Here is a 19,531-nt window from a genome sequence, read left to right as displayed (position 1 = left end):
ACAAAATAAACTCAAAAGTCTGACATCATTCTGGAAGCATACAACTCCCAGTAAGGTATTTTAAAGTGATGTTTTCTTTTTTTCTTTTAGACAAATGCTCTTCTGTAGAGTGACCCTTGGAAAATCCTTTCTTCAGTTCAGCACAATGAAAATGGCTCATGCCCCTCCAGGGCACCATTCTGTTATTGGCAGGCCAAGCGTGAATGGACTTGCATACGCTGAATATGTTATCTATAGAGGAGAACAGGTATGTAGATTAGCAAGGACTGGGTTTACTGAAGGGCAGAGCTTGGAGCTGGAAAAGGGATGTGACTGATTTCCATACCAAATGTGCTGTGATAACCTGGTTGATTAGATTTTTATTATTTTTTCATTTAAATGTGGAAATGAACAGTGAACTGTATCAAGCCAGCCAATGCTACTCCCGTTCACTGAGCTGCTCTGATTTACAACACGCAGAATTGCCTAATTCCCCCTGTGCAGCACTGCTAGAGTCTATTAAGAGTTGTAGTTTCTCTCAGTAGGCACTGTTTCTCCCATTGCATTTTACTGGCATTACTGCATTAACAAGAACACATGCATTTCTGGGGCTCTTGTACATATTGAGGATTTGGGGCTTTTTACCTGTAGATTCCCAGCAGTGACAGTATCACTGTCTGCCAGAGACTACCCTTAAATGGCAGATGAAGTAGCACAACAATCTTCAGGAGCTGATTTTTAATCTGAATAACTCAGCTAGACCCTTGCTCTAGAAGTGGTTTGCTTACTACTCTGATGGCTCCAAGATTACATCTTAAATTCAGGTTGGAAGGGACCTTGGGGAGGTCACCAGGTCCTGTTCATGCTGAATACAGACCAGATTGCTGAGGGCTTTCTTTGACCACGTAAGTCTTGAAGGCCTCAGAGAATGGCATTTCACAGCCTCTTTCAGCAGCTTGCTCCTTTTTTTAATTATCCTCAGAGTAAAAAATATGTTCTTTGTATGCAATAGGAGCCTCCCCTGTTTTAATCTCATTCTCCTGCACTACTCCGAAAAGAGCTGTTTTCTCAGTAGCCTTCCATATGTGATGGAAGATTGGTATGACGTTGCACAAAACCTTCCCTTTTCTGAAGTGAACAAGCCCATCTCCCTCACCCTTTCCTTGTTTATCCTAAGTGCTCTCCCCATGGCTACTTTCTTGGTCCTTTGCTGAACTTGGCTCCAGCTTGTTGCCATCGTTCTTGTATTGGAGGGCCCAAAAGTTGTGTATGGTTGTCTAGGTTCCTCTGAATAGGGCCATGTCCTCCAGCAACATTAACTTTGTTCTGGGACTGAACCTCCTGCCAGCTGTTTTCCGAAAACACTGGACAGATTACGTGCTTTGGATGTGCCAAGTATTTTACTGCCAGTAAAGACATTTGCAGGTCACATGGCAAGTCAGTGAGCATTTTGGGGTCGGACTACATCGGTCATCTGAGATTTTTGAATAACTTGCAGGCACTGACTGATCTGTAGGATTAGCTAACAAGGAGAGTAACTCTGGTTGTGAATTCCTGTTGCATGCAGAATCTCTGGCAGTGTCTGCATGGAAGAACCATCTTTCTTGCACTCTGTGAACAGAGAGCTGATCCTTGCACTGTCCTTCCTAGTCACTGTTCAGTGAAATCCAAAATGTGACCTTGCTGAGCGTACCGTACCCTTGTATAAAGTAAAGTTGGTTTTTTTTTTTCCCTTGATTTACTTTCAGGCATACCCGGAATATCTCATTACATACCAGATTGTGAAACCAGAAGCTCCCTCACAGACAGCAACAGCAGCAGAGCAAAAGACCTAGTAGCTACAGAGCAGTGAAGAAGGATGTGACTTCAATCTTGGACTGGATGGATACGTGTTTCAGAAAATCAGTATCATATAAAATTCTTAACAACCTGGAAATAAGCTGTATGTCTTTTATAAAGCATTGCTGTCTTGGATACGATAAGAGTAACTCTTGCATACTCAACTGCTACTGTTCCTTTTGAGGAAAGTTTACAAGGGACTGCCTTTTAATAACATATCTCAGGCTCCTAGTCTCTGCAGTTACCAAGTGTAAAATAATGTTGTTTTGATCTAGACTTTGGGAACATTATTGTGCAAACAGAAATCTTTATCAGTGCCATCTCACATGTTAAAATTTCAGACACTACTATCCTAGTTATTTTATTTGCAGATAGATTGCATTAAGCCCATAATTTTCTTTTCAGCATACGCCATTCATTTTATGTTTTCAAGAGATCCTAGTCAACTATTTATTTTCCTTTTGTATTCTGAAGTTGAGCCGGAACCTTCTTAAAGATATTTTGCACAAAGTCGAGTTGACTAAAATCATTAACAATGCAATATGAATTTCATCTGAGAAGGGGCTAGGTCCAGTTCTTCAATACAGGGGTTTTTTGCACGCCTCTGAGCAAACGATAATATGAGTGAGTGTAACTTTAGAGTGGAAACAAATCACGTTAGTTCGCTGCTTTGTCTGTGTGAGTGTTCTGGGGGAAGCCCTAGGAAGTGTTCGCAAGGGTAAATCCAGCGCTTGTGCTTGGAAGAACTTCCTGAAAGCAGGTCAATGCCCTCTGCGGGCATCTCTAAAAGAACGTTTTATAAGGCTCCTATTAAGTACATGCAGTTTGTGAAATGTTCTCCAGTTACAGTGCTGTATGGTTTTGCTGGGAGATAGCAGATGAAAAGTCAGAAGATTGCATACACGAGGGCGTATCTGGTTCATGTCCCTCCATAATATGAGACCCAGTAAATGGGTTCCAGACTGGTAAGGGAGAGTGTATTATAGCAGTTTCATGTCACGTCTTTGTGTGTGACATAACATTGAAGAGCTTAAGGGATTTACAAAAATAATAATTTTTTTAAATATCGATTTTACATTGTGATGAGAACAAACTTTTAAAACATCAGTTGGCAAGTGGATTTGTTTGCAGGTATACCAGAGAACAAAGCTAGGATTTATTCACTCTAGTCCCCTTCCCGGCAAGTTCCCAGGTTTATTTCACTGGGTAGGAGAAAGTTATTTTTAAGCATTGCATAGCACAGCATCAAACAATTTCAAAAGTCCCCCCTCGTGGAGGATATGTATTTAACAAAAGTAGAAACTGATTCCTTTTTTGTGTTCATTTTACAGCTTTAGAGAAGGCTGAAAATGGAGGCATGTTAATTTTTTTTAACAACCCGTACCAGGAGATGTGCTTCAGTGTTTGAGCATGTAACGACTGGAGAACAAAAGTGTTCCCTTGAACACAACACGCTGTACATTTCCCTGTCAACCAGCACTATTTAGTATCTGATGATCCAGTTCGTGCATTCAGGTTTTATCCCCCTTAAATCAAGGAAAAGACAGAATAGTGTGCTTTTAGTTTATAAAAATATATGCTCCCTACAAGTGGGATTTTGCTGACATGTTTGGATAAAACAAACTTAAACCTGAACAGCTTTTCACTTTCAGCATTAAGACACAAAATTTTCATTTTTCACATAAAGACGTTAACATTGAAGCAAGTTACCCTCATGGAGGAATTTCACCCACTGTAAAATCAGTCATTTGATGCAATCTGGCTACCTGCACATCATCTGTTTGTAATATCTCTGAAGAAAACCTTAGATATAGCAATACTCCAACAGATCTTGAACTTCGGGTTTTATTTTTCTTGAGCTGGCAGTGGATATACAGTTCCCGCTTCATTTTGTGACCTGATGAAATATGTAGCTTTGAAGTCCAAGCCAGGCTCTAGCCTAGTTGTCCTTTTAATCAAATTTCGTTGATAAAATTGGGTGCTTGTATTTTGGCTACTTGTTTAATAGTGTTAGGATTGCAAAGATCACCACTAGGCTTTGAAGCTTTGTATTCATCATTTAAGTTTGGGGTTTGTTTTTAACTTAGTTAATAATGGAGTGGGGGGATGTGACTATCTACACTAGGGTTTCAGATAGCGGTGAGGGTGAGTGCTGCTCACCATCCCCTGTTAGACATAGTTTTAAATGGTAAAACAGTTGTGCTGCTTAGGTGAGCAAAAAATGGTTAACGTGGGTGTGGAAGTTAAAAGCTTTACATCTTTCAAAAACAAGAACAAACCTGAAAATGAAAACCCCACCAAGCCCGCACCAGATTCTGTTCTTGCTTGTTGTTTCCTGTGTGCTGATTGAACTAATGGCTAGTCTGGATTTCTTCTGCAGCCTTGAACTTCTAGAGGCTAAAAATACTGTCCAGTATCTTCGAACTGCCAGTGTTAACGTATCTGATGTTCTGTGCAGAGTAAAGGTGCTGTGTGAGGAAATCATTTTGCAGTGGTTTTTGTCTCGTAACGACGTGATCTCATATCCGTTTGTGGCCAGACACAGAGGAGTACCCAGGCTTGATGATGCATCTGTGTGTTGCAGAAACCCATGCAGAAGTAGCCGCTGCCTCTCCTGGCATATGTTGTTGTAGCTCCTCTTGCAGTTTAAAACAAAGTGAGGATCTGACCATCGATAGCAAAGTTCCCCATGAAAAAGCTGGTTGTCGTGGTAGAGCTGCTAGAGCTGCAGTTGGCAGGTTGTTAACGGTACAGATGCTGCTGCTTTAGCTGAGGGAGTTAACTTGATGCCTCCTAATTGTAGAGAATGGGACGTTAAAAATAGCACGCCCCCATAACCAGGGAGCTGCTGCCTTCTGAGAAAGGAAGTAGTTTGTCAACTTTCTGAGAAGGGCGGTCCCCTGATAATGGGATGCTCATCTGCAGCACTGGAAGGCACGGCAAGAACTGAGGATGCAAGAACATGCTGGGCTAAGCCATCTCATAGGCTTGGGAGCCTGGGCACCTCTCACTGGCTCCAGAAAGAGCTATTCCTGCTGGGACAGAAGGTGGTGTCTGCTGGGGAAAGGGACAGTTGTGTCTCAGGCCTGTTGACTTTTGTCCGTGTCCCTTTGAGGCTGCATTTTGAAATGTCTGTGCAGTTCGTGACAGGACCTTAGTAGGCAACACAGAAAGAAGCTTCACCACGTAGCAAAGAAGGGAGGGTTCTGCTCTCCGTTGCTGAAATTGTTTCCATGAGACAGATGACTTAGGTACCTGGTGCAGAGTGACATTGCAGTCTGAATGCTGTCAACAAAACTTCTGTTAGGATTAAAAGCAGAGGGTACAGTACCTTAATAAGGTGTATCTTATTTCCTCATCCTTATTTTTATCTGACAGTTTATTTTGATCCCAGCTCCACGGAGACTGTTACAAACCTCTTGTACTAATTCCACCGTTCTGCAGTCACTGTTGGTCTTTGGGTGGTATCGATGTTTTCTAACCTCCGTTTTCAATATTTGCACGTGATGCGATTGAATCCCACTGCATTACGCAGCAGGAATTTATTTTGCCTGCAAACTTTTATACTTTGCTTATTGATAACGGAATACCCCAAAACACAATTCTACACTGAAGCAAAAAGAAAGCCCTGCACAATGTTGTGTAGTGCTGGCTTTGGTGGGCATCAGGCACAGAGAAGACATGTGGTATATGGGACGGAGTAGCTTCTGGAGAAGGACACTTCCTTGGCTCTGGAAACCAGCTGATCCTACTGTTTGTTGTAGGTTGGAGGAGATGTCTGCTCCCCCATGAATGCGTGAAGTGCTGAGGGATGCTAACACGTCGTGCCACTGCGTGGCCTGTGGCAACTGCTTAAGACAGTGGCAAATCTTCTTGAAAAAGACTTCATCCCTGCAGTGAAGTCAGAGCGCCTGCACAGTGCATGCTTACCTAGAATTTCCACATGGGACTGTTAACAGAAATTACCCAGAACAGATTTTTCCAGAAGATGGGTAAAAGGAAGGGTCCAACCACAAAACCAAATTAGTTTGAACGTTGCTAATCATTCTCAGAAGCTGAAGGTCAGGAAGTGTGTGAATTTCTTTTTAATGGGATTTTTTTCCTTTCCATGCTGCTTCGCCACAGAAAAATTAGCTCAGAAATCTAAAAGGAGATGTAGCTGATGCATGCTTCAGTCATTTTAATCCAGAGCGCGCTCCGGATCTTTCAGAGAGCGTCAGGACACGCGCAGAGCTGGAGTGGCAGTGTTCCCACCTCTCTGAATGCATCGTGGATGTGAAACCTAGAGGGTCAGGGGACAGCATATGCGTGTTAAAACTTCTGAAGCAAGGTGAATGAGCCCATGAATCAGTAGGGAACACAGGAAGAGGATGCATTTCCCATTACGCTAACACATATGCCTGTCAGGTCGTATTATCCAACTGGTTTTGATTTATCTATTTCTGTCTTACTGAAGCTGTTGGTGGCAAGTTTTAGTGTTGGTTCCATTAACTATTAATGTAGTTTGATTAGAGTCTCTGTATTACAAGGTAATTTTGACACTTTCTTCTTAACATCTGCAGAACTTGCTTCAGCTTTGGAAATTGAAATGGGAATTTTTCTGTGCCACAGTCCCGTAAGCTTGTGCATCTTCATTCCTAATTGCTTTCTCTGCCAGCCCAAATGGCAATTGGTACCTGGGGGTTGAGTTTTTAGACCCTTTTTTGTATAACTTGTTTTCATAACTAGCCCTGTGTGTTTCCTCTCTTGGTTGCCAATTACGTGGAGCTGGGTTATCACTTATTTATTTCCTCCTTTACCCTCTCTCAAAGAAGACGATGGGCAGGTTCTCAGCCTACCTACAGGTGGACTTTAGGTAACATCTTTGTAACAACTGAGTTTGATCTATAAATGTGCTTGGCTAAATGTCTGATCTGCAATACTTGTAATAGTTTAAAATTCAATAAATGCATTTTTAACAGTTGTTCTGTGAAAGCTGAGTATTTGCACAAACTGCTATTCTCTCTTGGTCTTAGGACAAACGCATGCCAGCCACAACTGTTGAAAACAGTTTTATTTTTATTTTCTCCAAACAATTTGTTTTCTCCCTCCCTCAAGCAATAAATAAAAAGTTAATTTCTAAAAAAAAAAAAAAAAAAGGAACAAAACCATACATATGTACATCAGCCACACAGGCATCTTGTGTTGGATTGGACTGTGGGGGGAAGGAGAGAGGTAGGGTGGGAAATAAGGCTCCAGGAGGGTTGAAGATGAGGCATGTTCTAGGCTTGGACCAAAAGCTGCAGCAGCGTTGCACAGGTGAACATGACCCAGCTCAGGGGGAGAAGGGGCAAGTGGATGTTGTACAAAGAGTCCAGCCTGTGGCACACACCAGTCATGAGGTGGAGGAAGTTTGGAAATGCTGAATGGATGGATGACATCCTTGGGCCCGCCACCTGCTGCTCTCCGTTACAGTCCAACCATGTCCCACGCTGCTGGATGAAGAGCAGCGGTGGGATGGATGGAGAGGAAACCGAACACAGTAATGAAAAGCCCAGACTGCTGCCCCCACACCTTCTGTATCCTCTTGAAGACACAGGAGATCGGACATAAGTTTTGCAGGAACAAGAGATCCAGAGAGGCAAGAAAAGAGATGTTTAGGACTAAACCTCCTCCAACAAACCACCTCCCAGCCAGAGGTTGCTCTCCCCAACAGGAATGGGCTCAGCTGGTGACTTGGCAGGTGCCTGCCAGCTCCTGCATCGCCTCCCCAGGTGTGGGCAGGGGTGAGGCTGGCTGCAGGCAGCCCTGTGCCACCACTCCTGCTTGCCCCCAGGCCCTGCCTGCCGCTCTGCTCGTCACCCAGCACACCTGGCTCAGGTAAGCAGCACCCACCCATGAGTCTTTGTGCGAGGGGGAAGGACTGCTGCGCGATAAAAAGAGGGTATGCTCCCTTTTCAACCCCGATGAGCTAGAGGCAGAAATAAGGGGAGAAGGGGAAGTGTATTTTTTTTTAAAAAACAGGACAATAAAATAGAGATGGAAATAGACGAAGACCAGGCACTTGAGGAAACCCAGTATACTTTTTTTTTTTTCTCCCCCAAAGAGCCTGGACAATGTCAGGGTTTGTGGCTTTCACAAGTTTCATGCTTTCAAAACATAAAATTAAAAAGAAAAACAACCAAGATGAGGTAAGAAATTTCTCTACAAAAAAGACGTTGAGTCCAGGGTGAACGGCAGTGTCCGGCACTATTGCTTAACAACACGGGGCTCCATGCCCACCTGCCCCCTCCACGCCTGGCACTATCTGCCTGGCTGGCCTCAGCCTCTGAGCTAACAGCTGGGCGACGTGGTGATGGGGCTGTGCAGGTATGGGAGGCTGCTGGGGGTGGCATGGACACCGACAGAGACTGGGAAGCTGAAGACAAACTGGGAGGTGGGGGTGGAGGTGGCCTTGCCCCTCTCCCGCAGTGTCCCCGAGGGGCTGACAGCTTCCACTGCGCATGAGGTGGCCAACACCTGCGACTCAAACTGCAGCAGCTGCCCCATGAAGCTGAAGTTAGGGGAGATGATGCTCCGGCGTTGCTTGACAAACTCAAAGGCCTCCTCCAGCTTGACACGCTTCTTCATCATCAGGTAAGCCAAGCAGATGGTGGCGGAGCGGGAGATACCAGCCTGGCAGTGGACTAGGACCCGGCCACAACACTCCTTCACCGAGTCTGGAGGACAACAGGGGATGAGAGGTGAGATCAAGGCCCTTCCAACAAAGCCCAACCCCTCGCCAAACCTGCAGGTGGTGGCTGACCTCCCTCCACCAGTGCAACAAATGGCCTGGACTCTGCTGGACCCCAGTTCCCTCTGAGCCAAAGGCTCCAGGTCTTTGAGGCAGGAACCTCCCCCCAGCTGGTGAAGGAGACACATGGACACAGCTCCTCTGTGCAGGTACTCACCGATGTATTCAATTGCCTCCATGAACCAGGAGCTGATGTCAGCTTTGTGGTTATCCTCCACGGGGATACACTTGTACTGGTAGTGCCCCTCGAAGTGGTTGGGGCAGTCTGAGGAGACGTTGAGCAGGGCTGTGATGCCCAGCGCATCAAGCATGTCCCGCCGGGCAGCGTGGTAGGCGCTGCCAAGGTAGAGGAAGGGAAGGATTTCCACAGGGCCACCCTGTCACAGAGAAAAACAACAGATATGGGGGTGACCAGGGGACAGGGCAGGGACACACCTGGGCAGGACACACCTCCAGATGGCTTGGAGGCCCCGAGGAGTGCAGGAGCCTGGCACCTGATCCAGGGACCCCAAAAGAGGGAGCCGAGGCTGCCTTCCTGAGCTGTTAAACCCCTTTCAACCCTCCCTCCCCCACCCTATTCATCCCGTTCAGGAACAGGCAGGAGTGGTTAACAGGGTTTGGACTTGTCCACTCCGCAGGGAGCACAAATGCCCTGGGATCAGGAGGACCACCACGCTCTCCCATGAGAGGAAAGGGAGCAGGGCTTTGGCTCTGCAGGCCTCAGCTGAGGGAGAGCAGAGAGACTCCAGCAGGACCAGGCCGCAGTGCTGGAAGAAGCGGTCAAACTAGCCAAGCACGGTGCTTCTAGACATACCTGGTCATGAAGGGGGGTCCCACAGGAACTGCAGCCCAAATCCAGGGGCTCGGCGCTGGTGGGGGGTGACACATTGCTCAGGGACTTGGTTTTTGCACAGAATTCAGGGTACTCTGAGGAGAAACGCTCATAACCCCCTGCAAGAAGAGAGGCAGAAAGCGTTACCCCAGGCTGCATGCACGGCACTGCAGAACAGCAGAGACGGAGCTGAGGCGCCTCACCGTGCCCCTTGCCGCTAGATGATGCTACAGCAATGGGGAGTGGTCTCCTTCCCCAGGATGAGCAACCAGGCTCCTGGCAGCAAAAGGGGGAACCCTTGAGGACCCACCACTCCCTTGGAGCAAGAGCTCTGCAATGCTCTTGGCTTCCCAAAGTCTCTGGTCCAGGGTTTAGTCCCCTACATGTCGCCAGCCAAAACCCCAGACAGAGGCCAAGGTCGCTCTCTAAGATGAAGGAGAGAGGATTTGTTGCCAGCATCCTCTGACTTTAATGGGAAAAGCTGCTCCCAGGCCAAAGACTGTTCAGTTCCCAACTTCCCCCGACACATCATCCTGACACAAAGCACAGCGAGGTCTCCCCCTTTCCCAGCCTGACCCTCCAGCCCGGAGCTCCCAAAACAACAGGCCAGGGAAGCCCTGGCACTGGCCAGGTAAAATGAAGCTAACCCCACAGCAAAGCTGCTCTCCAGAGAGAGGTGTTCACTGCCTCCCAAGGACACGCGCGTGAGATGAACATGGACATGAGCGCCCTGTGACGGAGCAGCTTGCTCCTTTGACCTGCTGCCAGGGGATAAGCAAAGGTGACCTCAGATCTTCCTAACGGCAGGGAAAACGAGAGCAAACTCCATTGACTTCCCAGGACGGGGAAACTGCAGAGCTGGCTGCAGATAAACGCTTCAGGTGAGATTTCCCTCTCACATTCAAATCAAATCAACAACCCTGACACCCTTATGGAGTTTGAACTCGAGTCTTAAAACTAACAGAAATCAGGTATTTTACTATCACCACAGGAATCTAGCTAGACCAAGCCCTGGCTCCCAGGAAAGCTCCTGAAGACTCCCCCCACCTGCAGGACCTTTGCCTGCAGATTTGAGCTTGCCAGAGCGCGCACAGCAGGGCACATATTCCTCCATCCAGCCTTAGCTCAGGCTGCCCTGAACAAGGCTGGGTGTTCAAAAGACTAGTGGATGCAAACATCTCCAGCAAAGCAGCCCAGGAATCGCTAGGCAGCTAGGGACCAGTAGTGCCAGCACCTCATTGTCCTTTACGGTTTCCTCCCGCTTCGGGAGGAAGGGCTCTAGTACCTTACAGCAGAGACGTGCGTATGCATCACTGGTTTTGCATTGTCCCTCCCACGTGAGCAGGACAGTTTGCAGAGGCTGCACTTCCAGCGCCTGACATCCCTTCGCAGTCCTACTGGTTTGATGTGGAGGAGCACCTAAAACCGAGTGCCCCTGTTAGATGATCCTCAGGAAGTCTGATGTAAAAATCCCAGGACCTACCCCATCCCACTGCGGTGACCATCACACCACCCTAAGCTGCTCAGGGTGATACGTGGAAACGCGCTCCCTCCTTGGAAATGCAAAGTGTCCCTTTCAAACAGTCAAAAGTGTTTCTCTTCAATGTATCTCATCAGATCTAATGCCGGTTCAGACAAGCACCGCATCCAGCAGCTCCATGCAGTGGTGTGCAGATCCCGGCTGTGCGTACAGGCTCTGCCCGGCGCAGGAACCATGCTCTGTGGGTGCCCATTGCCAAGCAGCACCCAGCCGGGCTGTTTCACAGGGAACCTGGCAGCAGTCGGACCTGCACAAAACAGATCCGGGTCTTCATCCTGACCCGCACCCAACAGATCTGCATTTGGATCGGCACAGTGCTGGGTTAGCACGGCCCTTGTGAAATATGAGCCAGCTCAATGATTTTAATAGCTCTGTGCCAAGCGAGGAAGAGGTCTCCAGCGCCAAGACTGGGTCTCTAGGAGCCTGTTCCTTAAAAAGAAACAATTGGAAACCCCAAACAACCTCCCGTGAGAGCCACAGGGGCACCAGCAGCCCTCAGCTGACAAAGGCCACCCTTGAAGCACAGCAGCATGTCCTGCCCCCAGCACCACGATAGCTCCTGGCAGAGGACCCGAAAGCACATTCCCGAGCGAGCCCTCGCTGTGCATGCACTCCCGCAGCAGCGCGTCGTATCGCATCCTTGGAACAGCTCCTGCTGTTTTTACTGTATCTAGTACAACAGGAGCGCTACCTCCTCCATCTATCAAGCCTCTTAATGGATTTGCTACTCTGCATACGCATCCTCACCCCTGCTGTAAGTAAACCAAGGAATAAATTAACTCTCAGGCTGTAAACAAAAAAAGAAAAAAACCCCACAGAGCTCACGCAGGAACCCCAGCTGAGCATCCCCCTCCCCTAAATCATCTCACGGCAGCCCTCAGCTCCAACTGCTCACAGCATCTCATTTAACGCATGGCGGGGGGGAGCCCCCATCGACGCTGTAGCCGCAAAAGGAGCCCACAGGCATCCCCCGGGTGGGGGTTCTGCCCACTGCAAAGCCACATCGGCGTGACACCAGGTATTTGGTCCTGCACAGATACCTTCTCCGCACCGCGGGGCTGGGGACGCACTCAAACAAAGAGGGGGGAGATCCCCCCGGCTTCCCTCGGGAGCGGCTTGGGCCATTGGCTTTGCCCCTCGACCCCCCCCCGCACCCCGGGCTCTGCCGGCCGGTGCCCGGCGGGAGCACGGCGCCTCCCCCGCCGCCGGCCCGGCCCGAGGTGGCGCAGCCCGCGTTCCCCTCGGGCCACCCAGGCGTGGGTCGGGTGGATCGCCCCAGGACCCCACAGCCTGGCTGGCTGCGCCCCCTTCCCCCCCAAAGCGCAGCACCCGCCCCCCACCCCACCCGCTTCCCCCGCTCCGGCTCCGAGCTCCGGGGGGCGGGAAGCGGCCGGACCCCATCCCCAGCTCCCAGAAGCCACCCCGGGTCGTCCCCGTCCCGTCCCCCCCCCCGCCGGTACCTGCCAGGAGGCGGATGTCGGCGCGCGCCGTGTCGCGGCGGAGCGCGCGCACCACCAGCGCCACGGTGCTGTCCTCGCGCAGGGCCTCGGCGCGCGGGCTGCGCTCGTCGTACACCACCACGGCGGCGTAGAGGCCGGCCCGCAGCCGCGCCCGCACCTCGCCCTCCGCCGGCAGGATCTGCTCCAGGCTCACCGCCCCCTTGGCCCGCCGCCGCACGATCGTGTTGCAGCGGACGTTGAGCGCCCCGCGGATGTGCCCGGCGCTATGGGCCAGGAAAGGGCGGCAGTCCAGCACCAGGCACCGGCCCGGGCCGCCGGGGCTACCGGCGCCGGCCTCGTCGCGGCACACCAGGCGCTGCAGCGCGCTGCCCTCCATCTCCCGCAGCCCCTCGGTGGCCACCATGGCGAGCGGGGGGCGCGGGGGAGGCGGCGGGGCACTGCGCCCGGTGCCAGTGCCGGTGCCGGTGCCGCTCGCGCACCCCCGCGCGCGCGGCGGAGCCTTTACTACCCGGCGGCGGCCGGCGCGCGCCCCAGCCCCGCCCCGCGCCGCCCATTCATCCCGCGCCGCGGCCGCATGAATGGACGGAAGGCGGTCGCCGGCGACGTCACCGCCTCCATTCACAAAAAAAAAGAACCACCACCTACCGGCCTCTCCGCCAGCCGGCCATGTTCTCCTCGGGGTTTCTTTTTTGTGAATGGGGGAGAGCTGCGGGCGGCGCCGCGCCTTTGTCACGGGGGGGCAGCCCTCGGGCGACAGGCCCGTGCCCTGTGGCACCCCCGCCGGGACCCCCTGCGGGTCACAGGCTCTGCAGGGCACCCCTGCGCGCACACATGTGCACGCGCGTGTTCACGCGCCGCTGGGCACACACACGCACACACACGCACACACTCATGTGCACACACATGTACACACACACTGTAGAGCACGCACGCACGCACACACACACATCGCCGGGCACACACATATGCACACGCTGCACACACTCCTCCTTTGTCCCCGTTCAGGCTGGCCTGGCTGCCACAGCAGGGGGCATTAAGACAGACCCGCTGAAAGCTCTGCAGGGTCCCTCTGATTACGTTTCTGCCACTGCCACGTTTTCCCTGTCAGAAAATGACAGCTCATTAGCTGCAGAGCCTTAAAAACACCACAGCACCCTGCCAGGGAAGCAGCCCCGTGGAAGGCTCCTCAATTCGATTCCTCACGCGGAGGAACACTATTTTCAGCTAAAAGCCAAAGGAGCAAATTCACAGCCCTGAAGTGACCCCAAAAGGATATCCCATAACCACCACCTAAACACGAAGCAGTCATTTCACCCAGAACCCCCCTTTGGGGCTGCTTTCAAACTAAAGCAATGCCACAAACGCCAATGCCGGCAACTGTGCTTGGCCCATTTCCTGCATCCAGACACTGGCCAGTCCCAGGTGAGTCTGCTTCAGAGACCTGAAGGCACTCAGCTACCCTGATGCAGACCTGGACATGGTGAAAGGTTAAAGGGCCATGGACATCCAATCCCATCTGCCCCAGTTGCTGCCTTCCACAGGGGGCAGCATTTGGACAGGCAGCTTGACGTCCCCTCCCCTGCAGGCCCCGTAGCTGTTTATCTGGGCAAGGCAGGGTAACACCTTGCTGTGTGTGCCTACCTGGGAGGAATCCAACCTACCATGCACGGTCAAGGCCTACAGCTGGTGACACTCCTGTGTCCCATTGCCGCCTCTCCCTTACGCTCTGCTCTGACTGCTGCCAGATTCTCCCCTCCATCTGCATCAGCCTGATCTTTGTACCCCTGTTTTTTGTGTGCTGTGCCAACCCAGTGTCTGCCAAGCCAAATCAGATTAGCCAGGGGAGAAACATAGCTGCCATTTGTGTAGTACACCCCACTCCAGGAATGTGTTTATTTGAGCCTGTTGCCTAATACAATAGGGGTGGAAGGTTAATTTTCTCCCATTCCAGCCTGCATCAGACACAAGGAAAGAAGAAACCTATTTCTACTGAACTAAAGCAGACTCTGACTGGCCAGTGACATGCCAGGGACATGCTTTCCTCCTTTAGAAAATGCTGTCAGAGACCAAAAAACTCAAACTGAGAATCTGATTTCAAACTAATTAAAAATTTTGCTCTCGTAGCAACATGACTTGAACTTAAATTGGACCATCAAATTGTCTTAGGAAGTTTTACTCAAGAGCTGATGCCAAAATATGCTGTTTTCTTTGCTCCTCTTGGGCAGGAGATGTTGGCCACCACCACGTGATGAGCTAGCCTGCTGTCTTCAACGCCTTCTGCACTGTTCACTCCAGCTTTTACACTAAAATTGGATGACCAAGGGCCCAGAACATGTGTCCTTGGGGGCAGGGCCTGGCATCCCAATTATTCCCTTTCTGGTGCAGCGTGTGATGGGGCCAAACAGGTCTGAGGTGGGAGAGGAAGGCAACACTGGCATGAGGGGGGGATTTGGGCTGCTGTCCCTGGATGTCTGCATGACCATTGATGGAGGACGTTATTTCAGGATGGAGCATGGATGGGTGTGTCTGCATGTGCATCTGATGGAGATTTCCAAGAGTTTCCACGTGCCTGAAACCTCCTCTCCCCATTGTGTATCCCTTCCTGCTGCCTGTGTGGAGGTGGCAGGTTCTTGGCTCACTCTTCCTGGAAAATAAACTGCACCCAGCCAGGTTGCTAGAAATGCCATTCTCACAGCTGTGCTCCTGGCTGGTCACATCTGGAGCTGATGTTGTGGTGGGGATGGTGGTGCCTTGCAAGGCAGAATCCACAAGGCAAAAGAAGCAGCACAATTACCCGGGGTGGAGGGGAAGGGGGGTGTAAAGGACTGGGACAAGGGAGAGGAATGGGGGTGGGAGAAGGCCATAAACCTTCATGTCCTGACTTTGCAAACCTGGAGATGCATGAAAGCGAATATTCCTGTCAAACAGCATCCGTATGGAGCAAACTGAAATACATCCTGCTAGAAAACAAACAACCAAAGAAAAGAAGGAGAGCAAGAGGCATTCATTTCCTTTGCAACGGATAAAAGAATTGTCTTTTATAGGCCCTGGCCAGAAGAGGCAATTGTGGCAGGAGGCTGAAGGGAAATGGATTGTCAAAGGAGTTGCACATTTGGATGATTAAATGTCAATATGTTCCTTGAATTAAGGAAAAGGAATTTACACCTCATCTCACTGTGGCAGTGAAAACCAAGTTAGAGCCAGGCTGTAAATTTGCCAGCCAATGGCTACCAATTTGTTTGGCTATCTAAATGCTTTTCCTGCCCAGAGAAATGCTGAAGCATGAGTCCCCCTGGGTGGCCAGTGGCTGCCGTGGGCAGCTGCTAAGCTGCTGAGCTCAGTGAGCCCTCTGGGCTCCTCCAGGCTTTCCTGGCTCTGCTCCCCCTGGCTCCTGGCCCCAGCGCACACACGTGGGCTCCTTGGCGTGCTGCGTCACGCCGCACGCCTCAGCTACCTGGCAGATGTGCCTGCATCTGCGCCACCTGGGCTGGAACACAGGCCAGGATCTTGTTATGCTGGAGTTTTTCCAAGAGCTTGATACCCTCCGTCCTCCTGGTCAGACAGTCCGCCAGCTGTACGGCTGCGGGTGGACAAAGCACAGAGCTGCATCCCCGCTACTCTTGGCACGTGGCAGCGTGAGGATGCTGCCGTTTTCCCCCAGCAGCTCCCAGCGGTTAGCCAAAGGGTTGAGTGATTTGCCCTGGCATGCACGGGAAGCCTTTGGCAGAAATGAAAGGCAGAATCAAGGTCTTCACAGTTTGCAAGACTGCACTTACCCACAGAACCCGGCCTTCCCGGAATGCCGCAGGGTCGCTGCTCCTGTCTGTCCTCATGCAGCACCTCACGGTGGTCCTTTTGTGGCGTCTCTCTTGCTCACAGCTTTCCAGGCCGGGGAAAGCATCCTCCCGTCTGCAAAGGGCAGTTCAGCAGGGAAAGAGTTAACAGATTCATGTTAATAAATTCAGGCTCTCTTTTCCTCTAGGGCATATTTGCATATTAATGGCGGGGAATTGTAACGAACCTGTCTAGGGAGGCTAAAGGGAAAATTATGCAAGGTTGGCTGAGAAGGTGGAGGAGGGGAAAATGCTCATTTCCAGTGCTTTCCAGCCCCTCAGCTGCAAAAGCATGTGAGCAACCTGAGCTCCCGGGCAGCGCCTTGCCGAGTGGGACACCCTGGGAGTGAAGGGAGTACCTGAGCGCAGGTAGCTATTCGGACCCACCTGCATCCCCCCTGGCTTCTCGCGGGCCTGCTAAGCTTCACGTTGCCCCTGACATGCTTTTATTTTAAACCCAGGGCCAGAACAGGAGATTTCAGCAAGCGTGTCCCACATCATTGCCCTGTCCTCCCAGGCATCCGGATGAAATGCAGCTCTTGATGCGCTGTCAACAGAGCAGCTCATCCACGACTCGCTTTCATCACAGGATCTCTCAGGGCTTTTCAGCAGCACCGTGCTGCTGAAAAAGGGGAGAATGGAGCCAGGGAAGGGGATTTGACCGAGTCTGGGATGAAGCGCCTGCCTTTCCCATGCCGGCTCCTTCACACCAGGCTGCAAGTTGCTGCAGTGTATGCTTGAACCCTGCCACAATTTTTGTTGCCTCAAACTCCAAATCCCCACACGCCAGCCCAAAAGCCTCTGACAGCACATGAAAAATGCCAGGAGCTTTGCTAGGTCTGCTTTTCCCACTCTCTGCTGAGGCATCAGTTTATAATCCCCACTCCAGTAGACTGCCCTACAGATTTTATCTCAAGAAGGATAAATAATCTCTTGCTTTTGCTGTGCAATAGCAGATACAGTGAGGGTTTATAGTCATGGGGAAATCAGCTATAAATCACTAGATAGGAGACTAATCACTGGGGCCCTGATCTGGTCTAGAGTAGGAGATGGAAAAAGCAGCCTTTATTCCTGAAAGCAAAGCAGCCCTTCTTCAGAACAGCGATGGAGCACTCCATCTACCCCAATAGCTGCAGCTGCTTTGTGCCCATGCAAATGTCATCAGGGCAGGACCCACGCAAATTAGCAGGATGCAAAGTGTCCCAAGCCATTTTCCGCCGCAGGTTTGGTTTCGTCTCTCTCTCTCTCAGGCAGACTTGCCCCTCAGTATCACCAGGACCCAGAGACCAGCCCTGTTACGGTCCCAGCAGCTGCAGACCCAGTCTGGCTGTCCCCTGGGCAGAGCATCTTCCAGCACGTGGTTCAATGTGAGTGGTGGCTGGTTGGATGCAGGGTCATTGCTGAACATTTCTACAGCCTTGACGTACAAGGGCGAACCACATCAGTCAGCTGCTTCCTGACATAAGAATCTGCATGAGCTCTCCTTGACATTTTGTCATTTTTGATACAACTGTGATGCTGTGCTGGCTGTCAGACCCCATCAGTACCCTGTGCCCATCCCCTTTGGTCTCCTGCCTTCTCCAAAAGCCCTGAAGCTTTCCCTATTCCAGGTGCCAGGACACACATGGTCTGCGATCGTGTTATTACAACCACAGATTATAAAGCAGATGTATAAGTGAGGTGGATAAAACAAGCACGTGGATCCCTTAATCCCAAAATTTCAAGTGCCATGGGGATTAGACTAATATCCTTGGCTGCAGGATTTGTGGATGCAGCAGAGACAGAGAAGGGAATCTGTGGAAGCAAGTTGATCCCCTCCTCTCAGTTTACCATGAGACAGCCTCAGTGTAAGGGATCAGCTTTGGAAAGAAGAATGAAGCCAGTAAGGGTTGCGTCATTTTAACCTTTAACATAACCTGTGACATTTTGCCTTGACACACGTTGGACCCCATGTAGTTGGCTTCCTGAAAGCCTCCTGAAAGCTCTCTAGCCCCAGTGCAGTATTTAATCACAGGCATGCAGATCCTAGCAGCTGCCTTCTTTGGGGACATCACTGTTCACAAGTTGAAAGAGAAAATCCTCACTTAAATTTCCCAGTGTTTGGTTAAGCATCCGGCCGCGGTGATAGGATTGAAGCTGAGCTTTGAATGACATTTTTTGCTAGGAAGAAAGGGCTGGGGAAGAGACATTTCTCCCTTGGGCTTAAGATCATAAATAAGGCAGTGTTATGTAAGTGTGACTATAACCTATTTATACGCAGTGTCAGACTCATACAATCAGGCTATGAATGACAAATCTCCTACTAATTTCTATGAATATAACAGTGGTCCCTATTTGAGTTTTGCAGCAGCAATGGAAGCGGATGTTTTTCTGTGTCAGCAGTAACTGGGGCTCCCCTCCAAATGCAACTGAGGGAGGGGCGACTTGTTTCTGGCACTTCTCCTTATACAGGCCCAGTGGGTACAGCTGGCTTCAGGCAGCTCCCTTGCAGCCATTCCTGATCCCAAGGCCCAGATGCCAGGCCCCAGGGGAATGGAAACCTGCTGCCTTTCCTGGGCTCTTGTCCCTCAAGCAGTGGGCCAGGTGGCAGCTGGGCTTCTCGGGGGCTCTTTCAACAGGACCGTGTCCTGCTATGAGACGTGGAGATGGAGACGCTGAGCGTTCACCCAGGTGTCAGGGCACGGGAACCAAAAGTGTCAGCTAGGAAGGTCAAACCCACATAAGGAGCACTGGCTCCCACGTGGTGTTAACCAGGGGAACGCCTCGCTGCAGGACCCTGTGTGTGCTCACAGTTTACAGGCATTCAAAACCAAAAGGATAAATTCCTGGAAGCAGAGCTCATCTGGGGTTACTAACCACAGGGAAATTGCTGCTCCAGAAATGTTCAAGGCTCGAAGCGTGGCTGGAGTTCTTATGGCATACGCTTGCCCCGGTTCTGCGTATTTGTCCCTAATATTGGTGCTGCTCAGCGTAAAGCTGCCGAGCAGAGCGGTTTGAACCAAAAGGGACAGGCTTAGGCTAATGCAGCCTTAGCTGTGCAGGTCCAACTTGGCTGGCACGGCCTGATGCCTGCCTGGGATCAAGTTAATGGCAACTGTAGATAAAAAATCAAAGGAAAATTCAAACACAGAAATTACTCCTAAGGCACAGAAAAGCAGTCATTGTAATTGCGACCAGATAAAACCCCAGATCAGGTTCAAGTTTAAAGCCACGCTTTTTCCTTCTCCATCGCCTCCCAGTCTGGGCTCTGCCTTAAGCACTGTCTCAGCATGGCAA

The 19,531-nt window shown here is 50.7% G+C and overlaps 2 protein-coding genes across 2 annotated transcripts in view; one reads left to right on the top strand and one right to left on the bottom strand.

Moving 5' to 3' along the window:
* The window catches only part of TNKS (tankyrase), a 143,366-nt gene extending 136,585 nt beyond the window's left edge, over nucleotides 1-6,781 (top strand). Inside the window, exons 26-27 of the mRNA XM_063335294.1 lie at nucleotides 91-247; nucleotides 1,728-6,781. Of these exons, the coding sequence (XP_063191364.1) occupies nucleotides 91-247; nucleotides 1,728-1,814 (244 nt within the window). The 3' untranslated portion in view covers nucleotides 1,815-6,781. The remainder of the gene's footprint in view (nucleotides 1-90; nucleotides 248-1,727) is intronic.
* Nucleotides 6,782-6,900: 119 nt separating this feature from the next.
* DUSP4 (dual specificity phosphatase 4) lies at nucleotides 6,901-12,940 on the bottom strand. Its single transcript, XM_063335295.1, has 4 exons — nucleotides 12,423-12,940; nucleotides 9,405-9,541; nucleotides 8,748-8,967; nucleotides 6,901-8,516 (listed from the first exon to the last, which is right to left on the bottom strand). Exons 1-4 carry the CDS (start codon nucleotides 12,823-12,825, stop codon nucleotides 8,131-8,133), a joined length of 1,146 nt encoding a protein of 381 aa, XP_063191365.1. The 5' UTR covers nucleotides 12,826-12,940; the 3' UTR covers nucleotides 6,901-8,130.
* Nucleotides 12,941-19,531: the final 6,591 nt, after the last annotated feature.

This window comes from Chroicocephalus ridibundus, chromosome 5 (genome assembly GCF_963924245.1).
Source record: "Chroicocephalus ridibundus chromosome 5, bChrRid1.1, whole genome shotgun sequence".
In the NCBI taxonomy this organism is placed as follows: Eukaryota; Metazoa; Chordata; class Aves; order Charadriiformes; family Laridae; genus Chroicocephalus; species Chroicocephalus ridibundus.
This window is presented reverse-complemented; position numbering and strand designations above follow the sequence as displayed.